Consider the following 18,615-nt stretch of genomic DNA (forward strand, 5'->3'; position numbering starts at 1 on the left):
GGCATAGAGCATGTTTTCATACGCTTATTTGCCAGCTGTACCCCTTTTTTGATGAAGTGTCTGTTAAGATCTTTGGCCCATTTTTTAAGCGGGTTGTTTATTTTCTTGCTGGCGAGTCTTAAGAGTTCTCTGTATGTTTTGGATAATATGCAAAGTCCTTTATCAGCTGTGCCTTCTGTAAATATTTTCTCCCAGTCTGTGGCTTGTCTTCTCAGCCTCTTGACATTATCTTTTGCAGAGCAGAAGTTTCTAATGTTAATGAAACCCAGCTTCTCAATTCTTTCTTTCATGCATCGCGCCTTTGGTGTTGTATCTAAGTCATCGCCATACCCGAGGTCATCTAGGTTTTCTGCTGCGTTATCTTCTAGGAATTTTACAGTGTCGTGTTTTACATTTTGACCTGTGATCCGTTTTGAGTTAATTTTTGTAAAAGGTATAAAGTCTGTGTCTAGAGTCGTTTTGTTGCGTTTGGATGTCCAGGACTCATGGCGGGCTTCTTGGTGACATTTGGGAACAGCAGCAGATGGGAAGTTTTACAACATGAAACTGACAGCGTGACAAGGGTAAATAAGCAGGGCTCAGACCCGTGAGAGAGGAAGCGAGCTCGCTAGGCAAGCAACGCTGACCAGCAGAAAGGCTCGCCGAGGGCGAGGGGAGGGCTGGAGCAGGCAGTGGAGGAATGTGGCGATGTTTTTATACAGCGTCTCAGGAGGTCCTCAGCAGGACTGAGCCCCAGCTGCCCACACGGGTTACTCTCTCAACGTGTCTCAGTTGCTTGGTGGAACCACTTCCCCAGTAAACTACCTGCATCCGTTTCCTTGTCCTCAGGCCTGCGTTTGGGAGAACCCAAGTGAGACCCTTTTCAACAAGTAGGTCTTGCCGGGCACCTTGCTGAACTCCTGACATGCTATGTCTCTCTTTCTGCTGGAAGACAAATGCGTTCGGTCTGCTGTGGTGCCTTTCTAGGGAGACCCATGCTGGCTCCGGGTGGCAGCAAGCTTCTTTTCTAAGTGATCATGAAAACCTATCTAACGAGCTGTTAATAAGAGAGCAGGCCCACTGTTATTTTTTTTTTAAATTATGAAGGATTTCCAAGTCTCAATTTTGCTTTGTCTAACATCAGTAGTTTTTTATCTGTAAAATACTGAAATCTTTTCTTCCATGCAGTTACATATTGTTTTGTTCAAATATCGTTGTCTAAATACTATTATTTCGTCTAAATACTAAATAATATTTTGCTGAGTGGCTGTTATTTCTGAAAGCTCTGAGAGAAATCATATCTTGAATTTCTAATAGCAGAGCTTTAGAATATAAGCATTTACACATAAGTAGAAGGAAATCATTAATTCCGATTTTTTGCAATCCAATATGTCTACAGGTAGCAAGCATTTGGAAAAGTAAGCATCTCTATATATCCTTTTCAGTTCACCAGAATGGAAATAACAAATAGCAAAGGCTTTATCAAATAGGATTACAAATTCAACGTAGAGCAATATTTTCCTTAGAAAGAGTTATAAGACATAAGCAAATGATCATTCAACATATATTTGGTATAGACTCAAAATGTAACACATAGTGAGAAGAAATAAACACTTAAGAGTTGAACAGAAGAAATTAGTAACGAAAACCCTTTACATTTTATTGTCAACCAAAGGTCTGGGTCATAACTGAGCAGGAGCCTAGAATTTTTAAGTTCGACCAAAGGCACCAACGCAGCCTATGTAGCTGATTACGCTGAAAGATCAGCAATCGAGGCTTGGGACACTATTCCTAGAAAACCAAAATATGGAGACGGAAAAGGCTTTCTTTCTTGGTTAAATGACATAAATCCTAAACTAGGTAAATATTTAAAAACTAAAAATTTAAAACTGCATTTTGTTAACGGCATGAGTTAAAACATACACACAGACACACACACACACAAACACAGACACAGACACAGACACACACACACACACCTGTGACCAAACCAGAGCATAGAAAGCATTTATATGTGAAAGAATCATCATGTTGATTTATGTCAAAGAATGTCCTATTTGTTTATCTCAATGTAGGCACAATTTTAAGGTTTTAAGGTTTCAGAAATACTTTTGAATTCCTTATTGAACTGGGACACACCACACAGAATATTTCAAAGTTGCTACCAAAAAGACAAGCTGAAATGCTCCCTAGTAATTAAAGTTTCTCAACATATCTTCCTTCTCTACAGGCATCATCAAACTAAGAAAGATGAAGGGAGAAAATAATTAAGTGGCTTCTGATGGATACACTTAAGCCATTTGATCGAGAATTCCGTTTCTGAATTATATAGAGTATCCTGGTCCATAAATAATGGAACAGATTTTAAGAGAAAGTATCAGTTTTGGGCTAAAGAAATATGGGGAGAAACTGGAATGCTCAGTGAAGCCCTAAAAGGACACAGAAACTGAGAAGTGACCTAAACAGTGAGGTGGGGAAGGAGCATGCAGCAAACGCACGCCTTGTTAGTGGATTTTCCCGCCTCCTCTGATTAATTCACCTTTTTAAGACTGCCTCTGTGTCCTTTCATCTTAGCCCTTCTCATTTGTTCCTTCAATATTTGAACATAAAGACAAGAAAAATAACAAATTCAAGACTAATATTAAAAGCTTAAATAAAAATAACGAGCCTTACCCTCTGGTCGTTAAACTCTTACGGTGAATAAAATCATCATTTGGGGACGTGGAATTATCTTAGTGTTCATATAGGCTGTGACATTCAGCTTTGGGAAGTGGGAATAATTACTTTCTAAATAATGTGTGAAAAGCGCTTTCCTTCTGAGGCACCACTGCTTAAGGACTTTATTTTACTATCTTACAGCATAGTACCGCATTACACAACTGCAGATACGATGCCTAATTTCTAATGATTTATCCAAATCACTCAAGAAAAAGCAGGACCAATGCAAATGGTATAATCAAAACCTCTTGAAAATGCAGTTACTGTTGATGCGCATAAGTAAACTATAATCGAAAGTTGAATCTGAGATCTGATCATTGATTTTATGATGCACATAAAAGTGTTCTTATCTAACACGTAATTTAAAAAATATTCTGGAAACTGAAATGTAAACTCACAGCAGCCCCCCTTTATCCGCCAGGGATACATTCCAAGACTCTTGAGTGGACGCCTGAAACCATGGACAGTACCAAACGCTGCAGATACTCTGTTTTTTCCTACACGTACAGACCTTTTAACTTAAAGGAAGCACTTTACACTTCTCCTTGGCACATCTGAATGGCCAGCATCTCTACTCTTATGCCTTGGGGCCATTATTAAGTGAAATAAGGGTCACTTAACACACAAGCACTGTGATACCGTGACAGTCAATCTGATAAGCAGGATGGCTGCCGAGTGACTAACAGGCAGGTGGTGTACACAGTGTGGATAGGCGGACAAAGGGATGATTCCCGTTCTGGCCGGGATGGAGTGGGATGGCACGAGATTTCATCGCACTACTCAGAACGGTGTGTAATTTAAAACTTATGAACCATTTCTTTCTGGAATTTTCCATTTAATATTTTTAATGAAATAACAGATTGACTGCAGGTAACTGAAACGGCGGAAAGCGAAACCGCGGGTCAGGAGGGGTTACTGCACGTTTATTCTGACTCCAGACGCTTCCTTGACTGTAGAAGGACAGGATGTACCTGACTTCTCCATCAGTATTCTCATGAGCCGCGTTGCAAAAATTGTCTGAACCTCCGCCGATAAACACAGCATTTAGATAGATTGAAGTAGTTAATCGAATTCTCACATTCACTATTAATTTTCCTTGTCGCTGGTAAAAATGCTGCCTATAAAAGGTGGTATTCACATTTTCAATAAATACATGTATTTTTCTGATGATCAAATAGAGAAAAGGAATTAGATTTCATTTTAAAAATAAGGTTTATTTGTAATAACTATCTTTAATAACTCCATATTCATATTTACCCTGGGGGGTACACAAGTATAGATATGACTAGCTTTAACATTTATTAAAAAGGTATACTCTTTATACTAATGCAAAAGGATAAGACTCTTCTTCCTACCCCAAAGTCTCTTCTTTACTGTAGAGAACTCTCAGTGCATTTGAACCAAGACTCTGGAGCTGGGCAGAAGGGAATCTCGGGTGACTGACTGGAATCTGTCGGTCTCTCTCGTCTCAGTTAAGCGACTGCAAATTGAAACTCTAGTTCTAAATATTAGAAGCAAAGTCTAAATATTAGAAAAATAAAGAGAGGGAATATAACAAACTGCTTCCAAATACATGCCTGAGGTGAGAAACAGCTTATGCTGTTGTGTGGTGGCAGCCTCCATGGAATTTTCTTCCGTTTTTAATCTTCAGGTTCATATCTGGAAAGAAATATAAATTAAATTAAGAGCATAATGTCAGAGTACCTTTTGTTGTTATTGTTACCAAGAAAGTTTACTTGGAACACTTTCTATGACTAAACCAGCAACGTTGCCTTTTTCACTTTGAATCACTGCTAACATGGAAGTCGGATACACGCAAAGCACTGTGACGGTGACCTAGAGGGGACTCCTGAAGCGGGCAGCATGGGTCAGTTAACTGCTAAGATACGGTCAGACTCGAGTCTCTATATCTGGCATTTAGATACACGACAGCTCAGTACAGTAGAAATCCAATAATTATCCAAATGGTCAGGTGGACACGAACATGTGAGTAGTTAACGAGCCCCCATCTCCAAGGACAAATGTGATCTTGGACTCACTTCCTAGCTCTGTTCCCCTGGAACCCTGATAAAGGTAAAATGTTGGCTGAGTTTCCAGGTGCAACTGCTGACGACAAAAATGACCCTGCTGAACAGACTCCGTCCAGACCAGGAGGTCTGTGAAGGGACCGTAAGGGCGTGGTGAGAGCCTCAGCTTTAGGCTTCCCTCTGTGCGGGGAATTCTTGTAACCTCATGTGGTCCCACTTGGGCATCAGGTGGCCAGACAAGTCCTATGTGGAGCGTGGACTTCTCAGCCATGCTGGCTATGGCACCCACCTGCGTGGACCTCTTTCCCTCGCACCTAAATTGCCACCTGAGGGCACAGTATGCCCAGGTCTTGGACGCTGCAAGGCCAGCACCGAGGAGAAATGCCCAACCCTGGCCTGCGCTCGCTGTGCATCCCGTCCGACGCCCCGCTATGCGAATCCACCGCCGAGGGTAGCCGACCGCAGCCTCACGCGAGCCTCCGTTCTGGCTGCACCTAAGCAGCAGCCCAGTGGGCGTTACGGACGAGGCCCGGCCAGCGACCCTTCGCCCAACTCCCACGCAGGCTCGGACCACACAGTGGAGCAAGTCCCCTCCAGCCTGCCCTGGGGACACGGCTCGGCTCTAACGAAGAACAGACCCCGCGGGGACAAGAGTCCCAGGGGCAGGACCCGCAGCGCTTACTTCGCCAGTCTTCTCCTCAGGTCTTTGATTTGGTCGTTCTTCTTGGTAAGAATCTCTTTCATGTTGCGATAAGCTGCCGTCTGCTGGAATTTCTTCTCTAATTCCTGCGTCGTGAAAAACGTCAGCCCGTTACAAAAGAATAGTTAAGGAAAGAATGAACCAATCTAAAGAAAATGTATATTTTTTGCTCTAATTTTACTAGTCTTCTGCTTATATTTTCTACTTTCTTTAAAAAATATACTCATATAAAATTAAGACTATTCATACTTTAAAAACACATTCTTTCAAATGAGAAGCCAATAAAATAGTAACATTATCCCAAATATAATGTTAGCAAATAACTCAGAAATACCAAACCCTAGAAAGGAAATCTATTTGAAACAGTAAACTGATTTTCAGGTAGAATAAGCATGATCTTTTTCCAAATCCCAAAGTAGTGTCACTATTATGGGAGGAGGATTTTGAAATTAGCTAAATTTTTGCTCCCAAATTCTGAAGAGTCTAATCCTTAATGAACCCAGTCCTCAACATTTTTCATATAAAGTAAGAAAAAGGCATAGAATCCTTTTTTAAAAAGTTACCCATCCCTCTATCAGGCTGTAGGAGGGACGGACGGGAAGGGCGACAGGGAGCAGGGCCGTGGAGGGAAGCCACTGTGGAGGAGCATGCCACCATGCCACAGGGAGGGGTGGAGGTTTTTATTATCACAGAGATTTTAGTGCCAAAGATGGGAAAATCTCAGCGCCCAGAAATGACAAATCTTTAGAACATGTATTGGTTAAAATCTTGAGAAAAAATAACGTGAATTTGCAGTTGTCCAATCAATTCCTCCCTTAGTCCCCCCTGTTCCTCTGTACTGCGTTTGTCATTTAACTGGACATTTAGAGACAAATCTGACCTTTTCGGCCATGCTCAGCTGCTCCTGAACCCTGAGCAGGTCATGTTTGGCTGTCGCTAGACTCTCCTCCAGGGACTTCTGATTTTCTGTCTTGTCGTTAAGTGTCTTCTGAAACTCACTCTTTAAAGTGGCAACTGTGTTTTCCAAGTCACTCAAATCTCCAGCCTTTATAAAATCCTATGAAAAACATACACGTCATCATAACTTCACATTGACATTTTATTAGTGACTGTTTTAGATGGTGATTCACCGTGAAGGGAGGCACAGGCGAACTAGGCGTATTGCGTGTGCATGTCAGCCACCTGGGCCAGCAGCCTGGGCGCGCTCCAGCTCCTTGGGGAGTTGCCAGCACGCCCCCCAAGTGCACCCTCAGCCTTCAGTGCATGGTGTCCTGCACATGGCAGACACTCGGTCACCGATTTCCAAACATGTTTCCATGATTTATGAACTGCTAGGATCCCAATGAGGAACAAGAGAGGTGAGACCCTAAATGTGACGAGGCTGCATGTTCCAGAGATGGGAGGCCAAACAAGAGTCATGTTGAAAAGGTGAGTTCAAAAAATCCCAGTGAAGAATTTTAAAATATACAGATGGAAGAATAAGAAAATTAATGCATTTATATCAATAACGTTTTACTTATTATTTACAATAAAATATGAGAGCCAAATCAATGCTTATTGATTTTATGGTTTGCTAAATTTACCATATTTTAATTTTTTTATATTAATGCGATATGCACATTTGCACACTTTGTCAGCTTAATACAAGCAGCTGGATCCTTTCTCTACCTAGATCTTGTTTTTGACTGAATAAAATTTATAACAGAAAGAAAAAGTTGTATTTATAAGATAGGAAAATGGTCTATAATTGCTAAATATGAAGATGAAGCAGTGCTATCAACAAAAGAAAAATTCTTTGCTCATTTTTGAAATAGGATCTTTCAAAAGATTTTATTTCTGCAACTGGTGAAGGCATGTATGCATCTTGCTTTTGCCAAAATCTTAAAAGTAAAATTGGAGCAAAGTCCAAAATAGCTTTTAAAACAAGTTCACCATCCAAAGTGTTTGCAGTTGTTTTCCTTTGGGGGAATTATAAAGCTGTTCTGTAGTTATTTAGCTCTCTGGTTTATACATCTGTGGTCCTTAGTATATAATGATTGAAAATTACATGTATTTTCCTTTGGTTTTTTTTTAGCCATCTAAGAAATATCCTCTTATTTAAAAGATATCTAGCTATGAATGAAATGATGTAATGTCTGAGATTTCGCCTAAAAAAAAAACAGGGGTGGGGTCGGGGAGAAGAAAGTAGAGGTAAATATGAAACCAGACTGGCCTTGCCTAATGACTGGGAAAGCTGAGTGTTGCATATCTGGGGTGCATTATACTATTCTCTCTCTTTTTGTATGTATTTGTAATTTTCCATAGAAAAAGTATAACACGAGCCTATAGGTTTTGAGATTGTCTAGTAGACATTTACAATGACGATAAAACCACTAGAAAAGCCAACATTGCAAGGACAATTCACTCAAATGACATCCTATTACAGCTTCCAGCCTCAACAGATGGCCCCACGAGGCAGAGCTGTGCGCAGATGACTTCTAGTAGGCAGAGCGACACTCAGCCATCACACTCAGACAAGCCCGGGGATCATCAACACTGGATTTCGCTGCATTATACAAGTACCACTACATGTAGTGTAGTGTAGTGTACCACTACACTTCAGATGGATCTGAAGATTCATACAGGCAAATTCACTCTATTTTATCGGAATCAAGAAAGGCAAACTAAGTAATAAGTTTTGCATAATAAAACTCACATACAAATACAATTATGACTAAAAACTCGTCGTTTCTTTCTTCCTCATTGTAATTGGGATAGCAAAGTGAAAGGGGGAAAACTTTTAAAAAATAAATTCAAGCCTGTATGCCAGTGGGCTCTCAGGACACGGGAGGCACGTGAGCTGTGCATCTGCCCCTCTGCCCTGGAGGACGGCGAGGCGAGGGCGCTGGTCCTCACCTGGCCTCTCCTGGACAAGCTGTCCCAGTGCAGGGGGCGGGGGATGATGAACAGTAACTAAAACTTAATATTAAGCTTATACTTTTATTCTATCTAGCAAATCTGAAAAAGATAGCTAAAACTGATTTCACCTTTTGATTTCCTTGATCAAGCTGTAAATCTTGCAGGGCTCTTTCTAGTTTTGACTTCTCATCCAGTGCGTTTGTAGCCTATAATCAAGTTTAAACAAAACACATTCAGTATTTAGTCTGTAAGTAACTCTCCCACTAATCTTGTTAAAGTATTTCTCAGTTACCTGTATTTCAATGGTCTTCAGCCTCGACTTCAATTTCTCATTTTCTTCTTGAAGTCTTAAAATTTCCTTTGCGGGTAAATGCAAGTTTTGTTATTTCAGCCAACTATTTTTAATACTTGAAATTACTTGTTTCACTTAAAAATTTACTTTAAAATCAGACTTAAATTACATAATAGATCAAAACTCTGCGTGCCCCGGTTATCGGTAATATTCCAATTCTACACAGCCCACTGGCCTTAGCCCCAGCAGGTCACCTTTGGCTCTAAGACTTCTGGTTCCTTCTCTCGCAGCCTCAGACTCTCTTCAGCCCTCCGCTTTCAGCCTTTCCCAAAGTCCCCCTCCTATGCCACCTCTCACCTTGCTGATCCTGCAACTCTTGGGTCTGTTCTTGGCCTACGCTGCACGTCACTGTCACTTATCCTGAAACACAAGTTTCCGCATTCCACTACCCTGTGCCCAAGCCCCTAAATGTTTCTGACAGAGCGGAGGCCAAATGCCTTTGCTTGTAAGCAGCTTAATCACTAGTCACCTGTCGGTCCAGCCTTATTTCTTACTACGCTCCAACACACACACCGGCCCGTCAGTGCGCTGCTGTTCCAATCAGGCCGGCCTGCCCTCTGCCTCTGACAGCTGCCTATTCTGTCCTCCTGCCTGCTGGGCCCCCTCCTCCTGCCTCTGACAACTTAACCCATCTTTACTCTTCAGCCCGGCTCAGGCCCTGCCTTACCCAAAAGTCTGTCCTCAACTGCTCTCATCCACACAGAACTGTGTCTTCTCTGCCACCCTGTGGCACCTGTGGCACTTGTGGCACACACCTTAGCATTCTCTTATCTGTTTCCTGAAGATTAGTTCTCCCTTCCCAATGAAACTCTAAGGTTTCTGAGGGCAAAAGGTCAGGTATTATACTGCTTTTTATCTAACAACATCTGCGTGATGTTAACAATACTGGAATCACGAAGAATATTTATTTGTATGTTGGTAATTAATTTTCACAAATCTCTCAACAAAATTCCCTTAATTGCTATCACAGCCCATAAACTTCTAACATCCATCAATAAACGCTGTCAAAAATTCCATGCTCTTCACTTCACCATGAAACATGTGACCTGGAGCTGCTTCAGACTTTCTGGAAGGTAAGTGTGCCCTCTTCTGGCCCACCGGGTACCATTACGTCAAACAACTGCAACGGACTAATCGCCCTCCGCGGACCAAAGCCTGAATCAGCCTCCACTCTCAAGTTGTGCAGGCGACCGGAGGGCACAAGAGAGGGTGTGCCATTTCTCAAAATGACGGCAGCATTACCTTGTTCAGGAGTTCTGTCGTCCCACCTTCGTTAAGTGGAGCAAGTTTCGGCTTTATGATATCTATGATGGGCTGAAATGAAATACAGAAACCAAACTGAAACCACCGCAGGATAAATCACGCATGATCCCTGAACACTGGCACTTTCTAGGTAGAGACACCAGGTAAACATATGCCCCGGGATGTCAGCTCCAAGAGGGTGGGGGTTCTCACTGGTCCTGTTCTCTGCTACATCCCAATGCCCAGGATGATGCCTGGCCCATGGTGCCCAATACGAATTAGAGATAAACATGAAACCCGTCCGCTCCGTATCTTGTCTAAAACAATACAGATGGAAGGGAAAGGGGGCTAGGCGCTCAGAGCCAGAGCGGACATAAATCGTAGCCTCGAAGGACTGGGCTTTAGCCTTTGGGAGCTGAAACACAGGTCTCTGCACAGACCCAGACTCTGGGGAAACCTGCAATACTGATGAGGATTTAGGGAACCACACTGCAGATGAAGAATACCTTGCCATAAATGTTCCCGCAGTTTAGCAATGTGTCTTAAAAGCAAAAGAATCCATGCCCTCTGACCCGGAAATGTCAGAAATATATTCTAAAGGAATAATTGGAGAATTGTTCTGTATGTGCATATTCACGGGTCCGTCTCGGCAGCAATTACCATCCAACACCAAGGAAGCTTGTGGTGCATCTATACGACGCAGATCCCGAGAATGGTTAATGAGAGAGGTAGGTAACCATTAGCACGGCCTCCACTTGACAGATGAGGAAAACAGGTGAGAGAGAGAGAGAGCGAGAGAGAACAAGAACAGCTTTTGAATTCTGCTCTTGAATGCTTTTCCTTGAGAGTTCTCACCTTAGCCCCTGAATGCTCTGAGCAACCTAAGGATTTTAAATACTGGCTATTAAGATATGGACTTAAAGTGACCAAAAGTTACCTTTTTATTTGAAGATGTAAATTCTGCTTTTTCAAATTCTGCAACTTGTTCTAATAATTCTCTTGAAGATAAAAGCAAATATGGAAAAAACATTTATTTAAAATAGAATTGTATCACACACATAAGAATAAAACCACTCACACCAATCTAGTACATGCTGGAGAGAACAGAGATGAACAAAACTCAGCACTAATGGTTGAGAATCCAAACTGCGTGGACTCCACTTGAATCTCCCACAGCACCCAGTATTTTGCACCTACTGAGTGTACAATATGCTATCTAGAACTAAACTATAATGCTAATACCAATATGTCTGAAATTTGTAGTCAACTCTATATTTTTGAGGTGCTACGGTGAGACAGCTTTGTTATAGAATACACACTGTTAGCTAGTAGATGTTCAAGAAAGACAAACTGATTTTAATAGAGTAGCCTCCCCAAAATGGAATTACAGTACTTTGTGATATCTACTGAAAAAGAGAGTATCATATATACTGAGAAAGAGTATGACACGGTCTCCAGAAAGATGGTCTGGCGTGATCCACACGGTTATTTTCTTCCGTTTGCAAAGGTAAATGAGAGCTAACCACACAAAAACCCACAGAGTGAATGGCAGTGACGACTCTTCTAAGCCTCGTAACAGGGGCGTTTGCTCGCCCGCACCCTCTTGCCAGTCGGTGAAGTTGAATGGTTTCCCTTCGCTACTGGGGACCTGCCCAACGTCAACACTGCCCTGCATTTGGAGAACAGCTCGCAGGGTTCGGCGGCCAGTCTTTCCTGATTTCTGGCATGACTTTTCTTAGAATGAGTTTCAATTTCACCGATTTTACCGTGCTTTTTAAATTCACCGAATTCTTTGATGGTATTCGGATTGTAAAACTCTCTTTTTACATTTTCTATTTTAAAGATAAGTATAATTTAAAATGCAATTATTTAGGAAAAAAATTTCCAATACTACTAGTCTGATGATATCTGAATATTTTTTGAAATGTTTCATCTCCATTTTCTAGTTGACCTATCTCTAAAGATTTATTATAATGCCAATCAGGCTAACAACGATATCGTAATGATTAATTATTAATAACCTGAAAAGTGATTTCATATATCTCGAATGCCTTTATAACACCTAGAAACAGCAGGAACAGACAGCTTTGGAGGGGATGCCGAGCGGCGCGTAAGAGACCACTCAGTAACCGGATGCTCTGCTGTTGCCCTACTCAAATTTTCTCAGGCACTTGCCCCAAGAAAAGCAGCAGTAAAGACATTCGCTAACTTTTAAGACTATGCTTGGGCCTCCATTGTCATAACTGCAGGTACAAATTTTATTACCTGTTTTCAAGTTCAGAGATATCTGTTTGTAGCTTGAGGTACCACTTCTCAGCCTGCGAGAAAAGCTGCCGCAGAAGTAGCACGTTGGTGTAGGCCGTGTTGATGAGCTCGGACTCCACCTCGCTGTGGACCACAGCCTGCAGCCCGCTCAGCACTTCGGAGACTTCGTCTATGGTGAAGGTCTCCTCCACCAGCCTGAAAAACAACCCCATCCAAAACTTCTGCATAAACAACAAAAACTGTTTACAAAACAAAACAAAACGAAGAAACCCACATTCATGTCATCTAGGCTAGCGGTCCCCAACCTTTGTGGCGCCAGGCCAGGGACCGGTACTCCTATGAGAATCTAAAGCCTGATGACCTCATGGAGCTGAAGCAGCGATGCCGGTGCTGGGGAGCGGCTGCAAATACAGATGAAGCTTTGCTCGCTCGCCAGCCACTTACCTCCTGCTGTGTGACCCTGTTCCTAACAGGCCACAGACCAGTACCGGTCCACAGCCTGCCTGAAAGAGAGAACCCGTGATATAGGGAATGAAGGGTTATTGTGAACACCTCTCTGGGAACTGTCTTCTTTATTAATAAAGAAGACTGAAAATAATTGATACTGGATTAAATTTTAAAGTCTCTTGAACAATTAAATTGTGGCTCACTATTCAAATGTGGACATTCTTTGATAAGCACATGCTCAGAGACATTCCCCCCAACTATTTCCTTTTTTCTTTAATTTTTTCAGATTAAAAATCTTTTGTACTTTATATTTTCCACTAAAATTAGTCTTATCATAATTAGTAATTTCGAAAGTCACCTGGAAGGTATAATTTCTCCTTTCTTTCCATTTGTTTGGCATTTCGAAAATTGTATGAACTATTTAGCTGTCAGTAAACGCCTATGAGAAAATCAACGGTAACTACATATTGCTTCTCCGAGCATTCCTGAGACTCAAAAGAAAAAAAAACCAACTCCAAAATGAACTTATTTTAGTTAAAGCTTCACAGACCACTGACCACTCCATAAAAATGAACACCAGCATCCACAACTGTGGTAAAAATCCGCTCTCTCACAGAATGTGTTTGGTTTGGGAGGGAACTTCGGAGCCATTTCTTCAATGCCCTCACTTTACAGACGGGAACAAAGGCTCAGTGTGTGGCGGTGACATGCCCGTGGTCCCACTGGAGGTGACTCAACCACACAATCATTTCTAACATGCCCCAAAGCAGCATCCTTGAGAAATGCGCACCTCCTACTTTCAACGAGTTTCACAGTAACCCAATCCCGTCCTCCCCCTGCCTCTGTCCTCAAAGTCCCTTGTCCCAGACACTCAGAAGATGAAGAGCAAGGGCCCCAAACCCAGGTTCGTCTTCTTCCTCAATTCCAAAAGGACCTAGTGAAGGGAAGTGCACCAAAGTTATACTCAAGTTAATATTATTTGGTTTACTATTCTTTAATGTTTCGTTTGGCCAGCAGAATTTAACCACTCTTAAAAAACCAAAACTTGACTTATTTCTGATGAAAGTCCTTACTAAATATATTAACAGCCTTTCTATTCTTTAATAGAACATATCAAATCTGCTTTTAAAAATCTGCTTTTATTGGCAACCCAAGTTCATTATTTTGAACAGCAGTTAAGGTACTCGGATGCATAAAGTAAGAAATGAAGCACCTTCTCTGGCCGTCCCATGGCCTTGACAATTAAATTGCTGCTTATATCTGCTGGGGGTTAGGAAACCAAATTAATGGATGGAACAGATAATGGTCTACGGCTGCAGGTCTCTGCTACCGAGTGAAGTTCATGGCTTTATGACAGTTGTAGCTGACTTGGAGGCCTTTTTCATTTATGTCTTCTCTGACATTTAAGTGTGCCAAAGTCTTATTCCTAAGTCATGTGATGTCTCTTTATTATTCAGTCTTTTTCTTTGGTTTCCCTATTATCTTCCAGATCAAACGTAAATTTTGTATGGTCTTTATCTTCCATTATTGTTCCAACCAAACTAATTCTCATCTCTTGCTACGAAACCAGTTAACAATTTTGGTACCAGTCAGAAAGCTTTGCACGGTTTCCTGCTGTTTTCCCCACCCTTAATTCAATATGAACTTCACAGGTGTTTTCTTGCTAATTGTCATATCTTATGGCTCTAATCTTAATTAACAACTCGGTAATTAACGTTCTGGAATCTTTAATACAACAAGCCAATCATTAATCCTGCAAGCCCTTTCCTGACTGCCCTCCTGAAACTCTGCGACCTCTTAATTATCACATGCGCCTCATCCATGCATCTTTGGTAACAGACTGCTCCCACCGCAATCCAATCTTTTGAGTTTCACATATCTACGAGGCTTAGTGTAGCTGCTCTCAGTGGATTAGTAATCACTATAACCCCGGCCATGGTTTGTGTGGTCTTTGCTACAGCATCCCCACCCCGGCCGTCAGAAGGGATCCCCGTTCCCATTAGGTTCCCTGACAGTCTCCTGATACCTGCTCTCCTTGAGGTCTTGGAAGCAGGAGTCTACAGTTTTGAGTCTCAGGCCTCTTTTTGAACGAGCGAAACGCATATAATTAATAATTTCATTTTGATGGTGCTCATTTAGGCCCAGCTCTGCCTGAAAGAGAGAGAAGTAATTGTCAGTCTTGAAGATGTAATAAAGGAACCAACAATGGAAACACACAGGATATCCTGTGGTGGAGACTGCTAGATGTCCACTAAATTGTTCCTCCCTTCTTCCTGGGACATGGCTACCCAACTAGGGGACACTTCCCAGTCTTCCTGTGGGCAGATGTGGCCACGTGACTACTACTCAGTACTGGATGTGAGTGGACGAGATGAGGGCTATTTCCAAAGCCTGGGCCTTGAGACAGGGGGCGCATCTTTGCCACACCCTAATTCTCTAAAACCTGAAAGTGGTGGTGGCTCGGCTGAACCACACAGACTGCAACCATGCCCTAGGGGCTGGTGGAGCAAAATGAAAGGGACCGTATCCTTAAGTGATTTCATGAAGGAGTGGTGACCTACTCACCTGAAATGAGCAGTGAGGTAGCTGTTGAGTGAGAGAAAATAAACTTCTGTATTCTTTAAGCCACTGTTTTCTGGATCTTTATGACAGCCACTTAACTTACCCTATCTAATACAACTTTAAAAAATATATTTGGTTTTGAAATAGCTATTAATTGGTCCTGATTTTTAAACCAGATGAGAGCTTGACAACTATGTGCTAGAGATTAATGAAATTCTTTTCCATCTTACAGCTATAATGATAATTAAAGAAGGAAATTATAAAATTGAACATCTACTGTAGGAGACTAAATGAGTCAGAATTATCTTTATTTTAAGAATAACTTGAACTATCATAGCCTTCTTATGGGAGACAAAGGTCTAACTTCCAAGCCTCTCTCCAGGCTTACCCCTCACTCTCAGCATGCAGGGTGGCTTCCCACATTGTGGCAGCCAACACCAAGGTCATTTAGCATGATCTCCTTCACCCCCCAAGTCCTTTACCATGGCGTTTCTGTACCCACATACATCCCCACCTCTTCTTGGCAGTCCCATTTTCCTTAGGACATGTCTACAAGGGACAGGACCTTGTCCATTGACTCTCTGAGATATACTAGTACCTCTCAAAGTGCCCAGCACACGACAGACATGTGCCCGACAAATGAACTTAAAGAGTATTTCTCCTTTTGAAGGCCACTCCTTCATGAGGCCTAATCGGTTCTCTTTCAAACTCCTGGAGAATTTTACTTACACAATTGTTCCCCCTCTCAACATTCTATGGGTTTCTTCTTCCCTTGAGACTATAGAGAAGATTATGTATATAAACCTCATTCATGCTTAAAAACAACAACAACAAAACCCAAACCCCTGAGATTCCCTCTAGCTACCACTGCATTTCCCTACTTCCCTTCTACCATGTAGTCCTTAAACCCACATGCTTTTGTAAAGCTCACCAGCGACTTCTTAATTACAAATCCAACTACATGGCTGATGCCTTGTTCTCAGCTGACCTGCTCCATTCTTTGGCAGCTAACTCCACCTTTCCTTCTTGATCTCATTTGTAGGCTCCTCTTCTTGGGGTTGTCTCTTAAACAATCTGTATTTCCCAGGGCCCTGTCTTGTCTCTATCCTCTCCTTGATGATATAATCTAGCTCAAGGTTTCAGTTGAGACCTATACGCCTATGACTCTCAAGTCCAACAGGCTGACCCACAGATGTGTGTCCCCAACCGTACCACGAACAGCTCCACCAAATCTTTTTCGCCCCCATTTCAGTGGTGCCCCAACTCTGGTTTCATCCCTTTTTCCGAACACTTCAGTACAGTGGAATGTTCTAGGTGCGGTTGCTAGTTAAGCTGGCATGGTATATCCGCTGGAGAGGTTAATGGGATATGTTTGAGCATGCGAGAAAATGGGGCCTCTTTTGAACAGGTCAGAACCAACGAAATATCACCTAAGTTTCTTCAGCTGTAAAACGGGGGCCTTGGACTCTTAAAATCGTTGTCACATCAGAAAGCTGGATTCAATCACATTCTCCCACCTCGGCTCGTTAACACATCTCGTTCATGCTGCCAAAGGGCGCGCGTGTGTGCGCAAAAACTTGAGAATTTTTGGAACCGAACGAAGATTCCGCCTTGCGCCTTCGGCTTGCAGCCGGTCCCCGCCAGCTCTCTTCACCGTCCGCCTGCGAGGTGTGACTTGGCCCGGGCACCCAGGGCAGGGGCGAGGAATAGACATAAAACGATACGGCGGAGCGAGGCTGCTAGGAGACGACTTCACCTAGCACTATCCCGGAAGGGCTTTGGCCGAGGTTCACTGAGCTCTCCCACTCTCCTCAGGGAGGTTCAGGGGCCGACTCAAACCCGCTGCAGGCCACGCCATCACTCCGGAGCTCCAGCTCCGCGTCTCCGGCCCCGGCCACTGCCCACTACTCGGTGCGGCGCCAGCGGACCGGCTACTCACCATGGCGGCGGCAGCGGGCGGGAGTCCGCAGCCCCGAGGAGCGCAGAGGTCAGGCGGAGCCTCGTTAAATCTGCGATCGCCGAGGGTGGTTGGACCACAGAAGATGGGGAGGGAGGGCGGGTTGTTTAGAAGCCTCCGGTTGCTAATGGAAACGGAGGCACGTGACTCTGGAGTTAGGCACTTTTATTGGCCCTCAAGATCACGCGACAGGAAGTGCGGTGTGACTGACCGACCACCGCATGCGCATTAGCGTCCAGAACCCGGAAGTTCCACCTTTTCGCGCCACGCTGACTTTGGGGGGGGTCCGGTCGCCGTTGCCAATGGCAACAGGATTGGAGCGGCCGCTCAAGGGTGCCTGGTGGTCTCGACTGCCACGAAGGGCTTTTCCTTCACTTGCCGGGGCCTGGCGGTCCCGAGGACCGTCGCCTCGACGTCTGACTCCCGACCTCTCGACTGTCTCCTGGGGCGTCGGGCGCGCGCGCCCGGGACTTCTCTCCGGGAGTTCCTACTCGGTCGCGACAGGCCGACAGCACCAGCGCTCCCAGGTTCTTGGATAGAGATTGGAATGACCCTCATAATACCTCGCCCTTTTCCCCCCGCTCATATTCCTGGTTAAAAACAAAAACGAAAACAAAAGAACTCCAATATAACACCTTTTTCATTAAAAATAGCTAACGAAGTCGTTGTAAGAGCAGTGAATTTCAAACTATTATGCCTAAAATCATCAGGGAAGTTTGTTTAAATAACGATGCTCTGGCTCGAAAAATCTGAATCATGAAGTCTAACTTGGGTCCTGGCATCTGCCATCTTTATCGACTCCAGGAGTGACCACGGACCACTCTAAGAAACACTGCCTTAGAAGAGGCAAAGGCGTAGGATGAGAGAGATTATTATTGCAAATACCAGGAGTTTGGCGCTCGGGTGGGCGTAGGCCATTGAGTCGGCATAGGCCATTGAGTAGGCATTTCAGCAGGCTCTGACGACAGAAACGTGAGCCAGATGCAATCACTGGGGAGGCAATAAGTAAGGTAAGAAGTGAGCTCAGCAGGATCAACACTGAGGTAGACACGGAAATAACGAGCACAGAGCCGGCGAGCTCCCTGAGGGTCCGGGAGACTTCAAACTGAAGAGATATGGTTGGCATTAACCCTGACTCATGAATAGATATGGTAACTTAGATAATGCCTTTTGGGTTTATGTCGATTTTGGCCACTACGTGGTGCAACTTAAAATGGATCATAACTAGGACCTAAAAGTCTAGAAAGAATTTGAGAGACCTGGTTCCACCTGATTAATTTATGGCTGTAGAGGCTGAGAGCCAGGGTCACATGTTCAAGACCTCAGAGGGCTGAGTGGGGGCATCTGAAGCTTGAGCCTGTGATGAAACGAATGTAAATATGTTTTCAAGAGCAAAACCAGAAAGCAGATGTGAGCTATTCTCATCCAGTGGGTGTTAAATCATATTCTGGTTTCAAGAATTTCATTT

At 43.3% G+C, this 18,615-nt stretch overlaps 1 protein-coding gene across 1 annotated transcript; it reads right to left on the bottom strand.

Moving 5' to 3' along the window:
• Nucleotides 1-3,890: 3,890 nt before the first annotated feature.
• Nucleotides 3,891-17,276, bottom strand: LZTFL1 (leucine zipper transcription factor like 1). Its single transcript, XM_039837546.1, has 10 exons — nt 17,130-17,276; nt 14,655-14,779; nt 12,182-12,376; nt 10,854-10,914; nt 9,917-9,988; nt 8,615-8,680; nt 8,451-8,528; nt 6,305-6,481; nt 5,407-5,510; nt 3,891-4,356 (listed from the first exon to the last, which is right to left on the bottom strand). Exons 1-10 carry the CDS (start codon nt 17,130-17,132, stop codon nt 4,338-4,340), a joined length of 900 nt encoding a protein of 299 aa, XP_039693480.1. The 5' UTR covers nt 17,133-17,276; the 3' UTR covers nt 3,891-4,337.
• Between the last annotated feature and the right edge of the window lie 1,339 nt (nt 17,277-18,615).

This window comes from Pteropus medius, unplaced genomic scaffold (assembly GCF_902729225.1).
Source record: "Pteropus medius unplaced genomic scaffold, Ma_sr-lr_union100, whole genome shotgun sequence".
Lineage (NCBI taxonomy): Eukaryota > Metazoa > Chordata > Mammalia > Chiroptera > Pteropodidae > Pteropus > Pteropus medius.

Excerpts from the sequence above, each read along its gene's own strand:
- LZTFL1 (XM_039837546.1), bottom strand. Across the intron at positions 12,377-14,654 it reads CAAGACCTCAAGGAGAGCAG|GCTGGTGGAGGAGACCTTCA; the intron begins GTATCAGGAGAC and ends GTTGTTTTTCAG. Across the intron at positions 8,681-9,916 it reads CGACAGAACTCCTGAACAAG|GAAATTTTAAGACTTCAAGA; the intron begins GTAATGCTGCCG and ends TTACCCGCAAAG.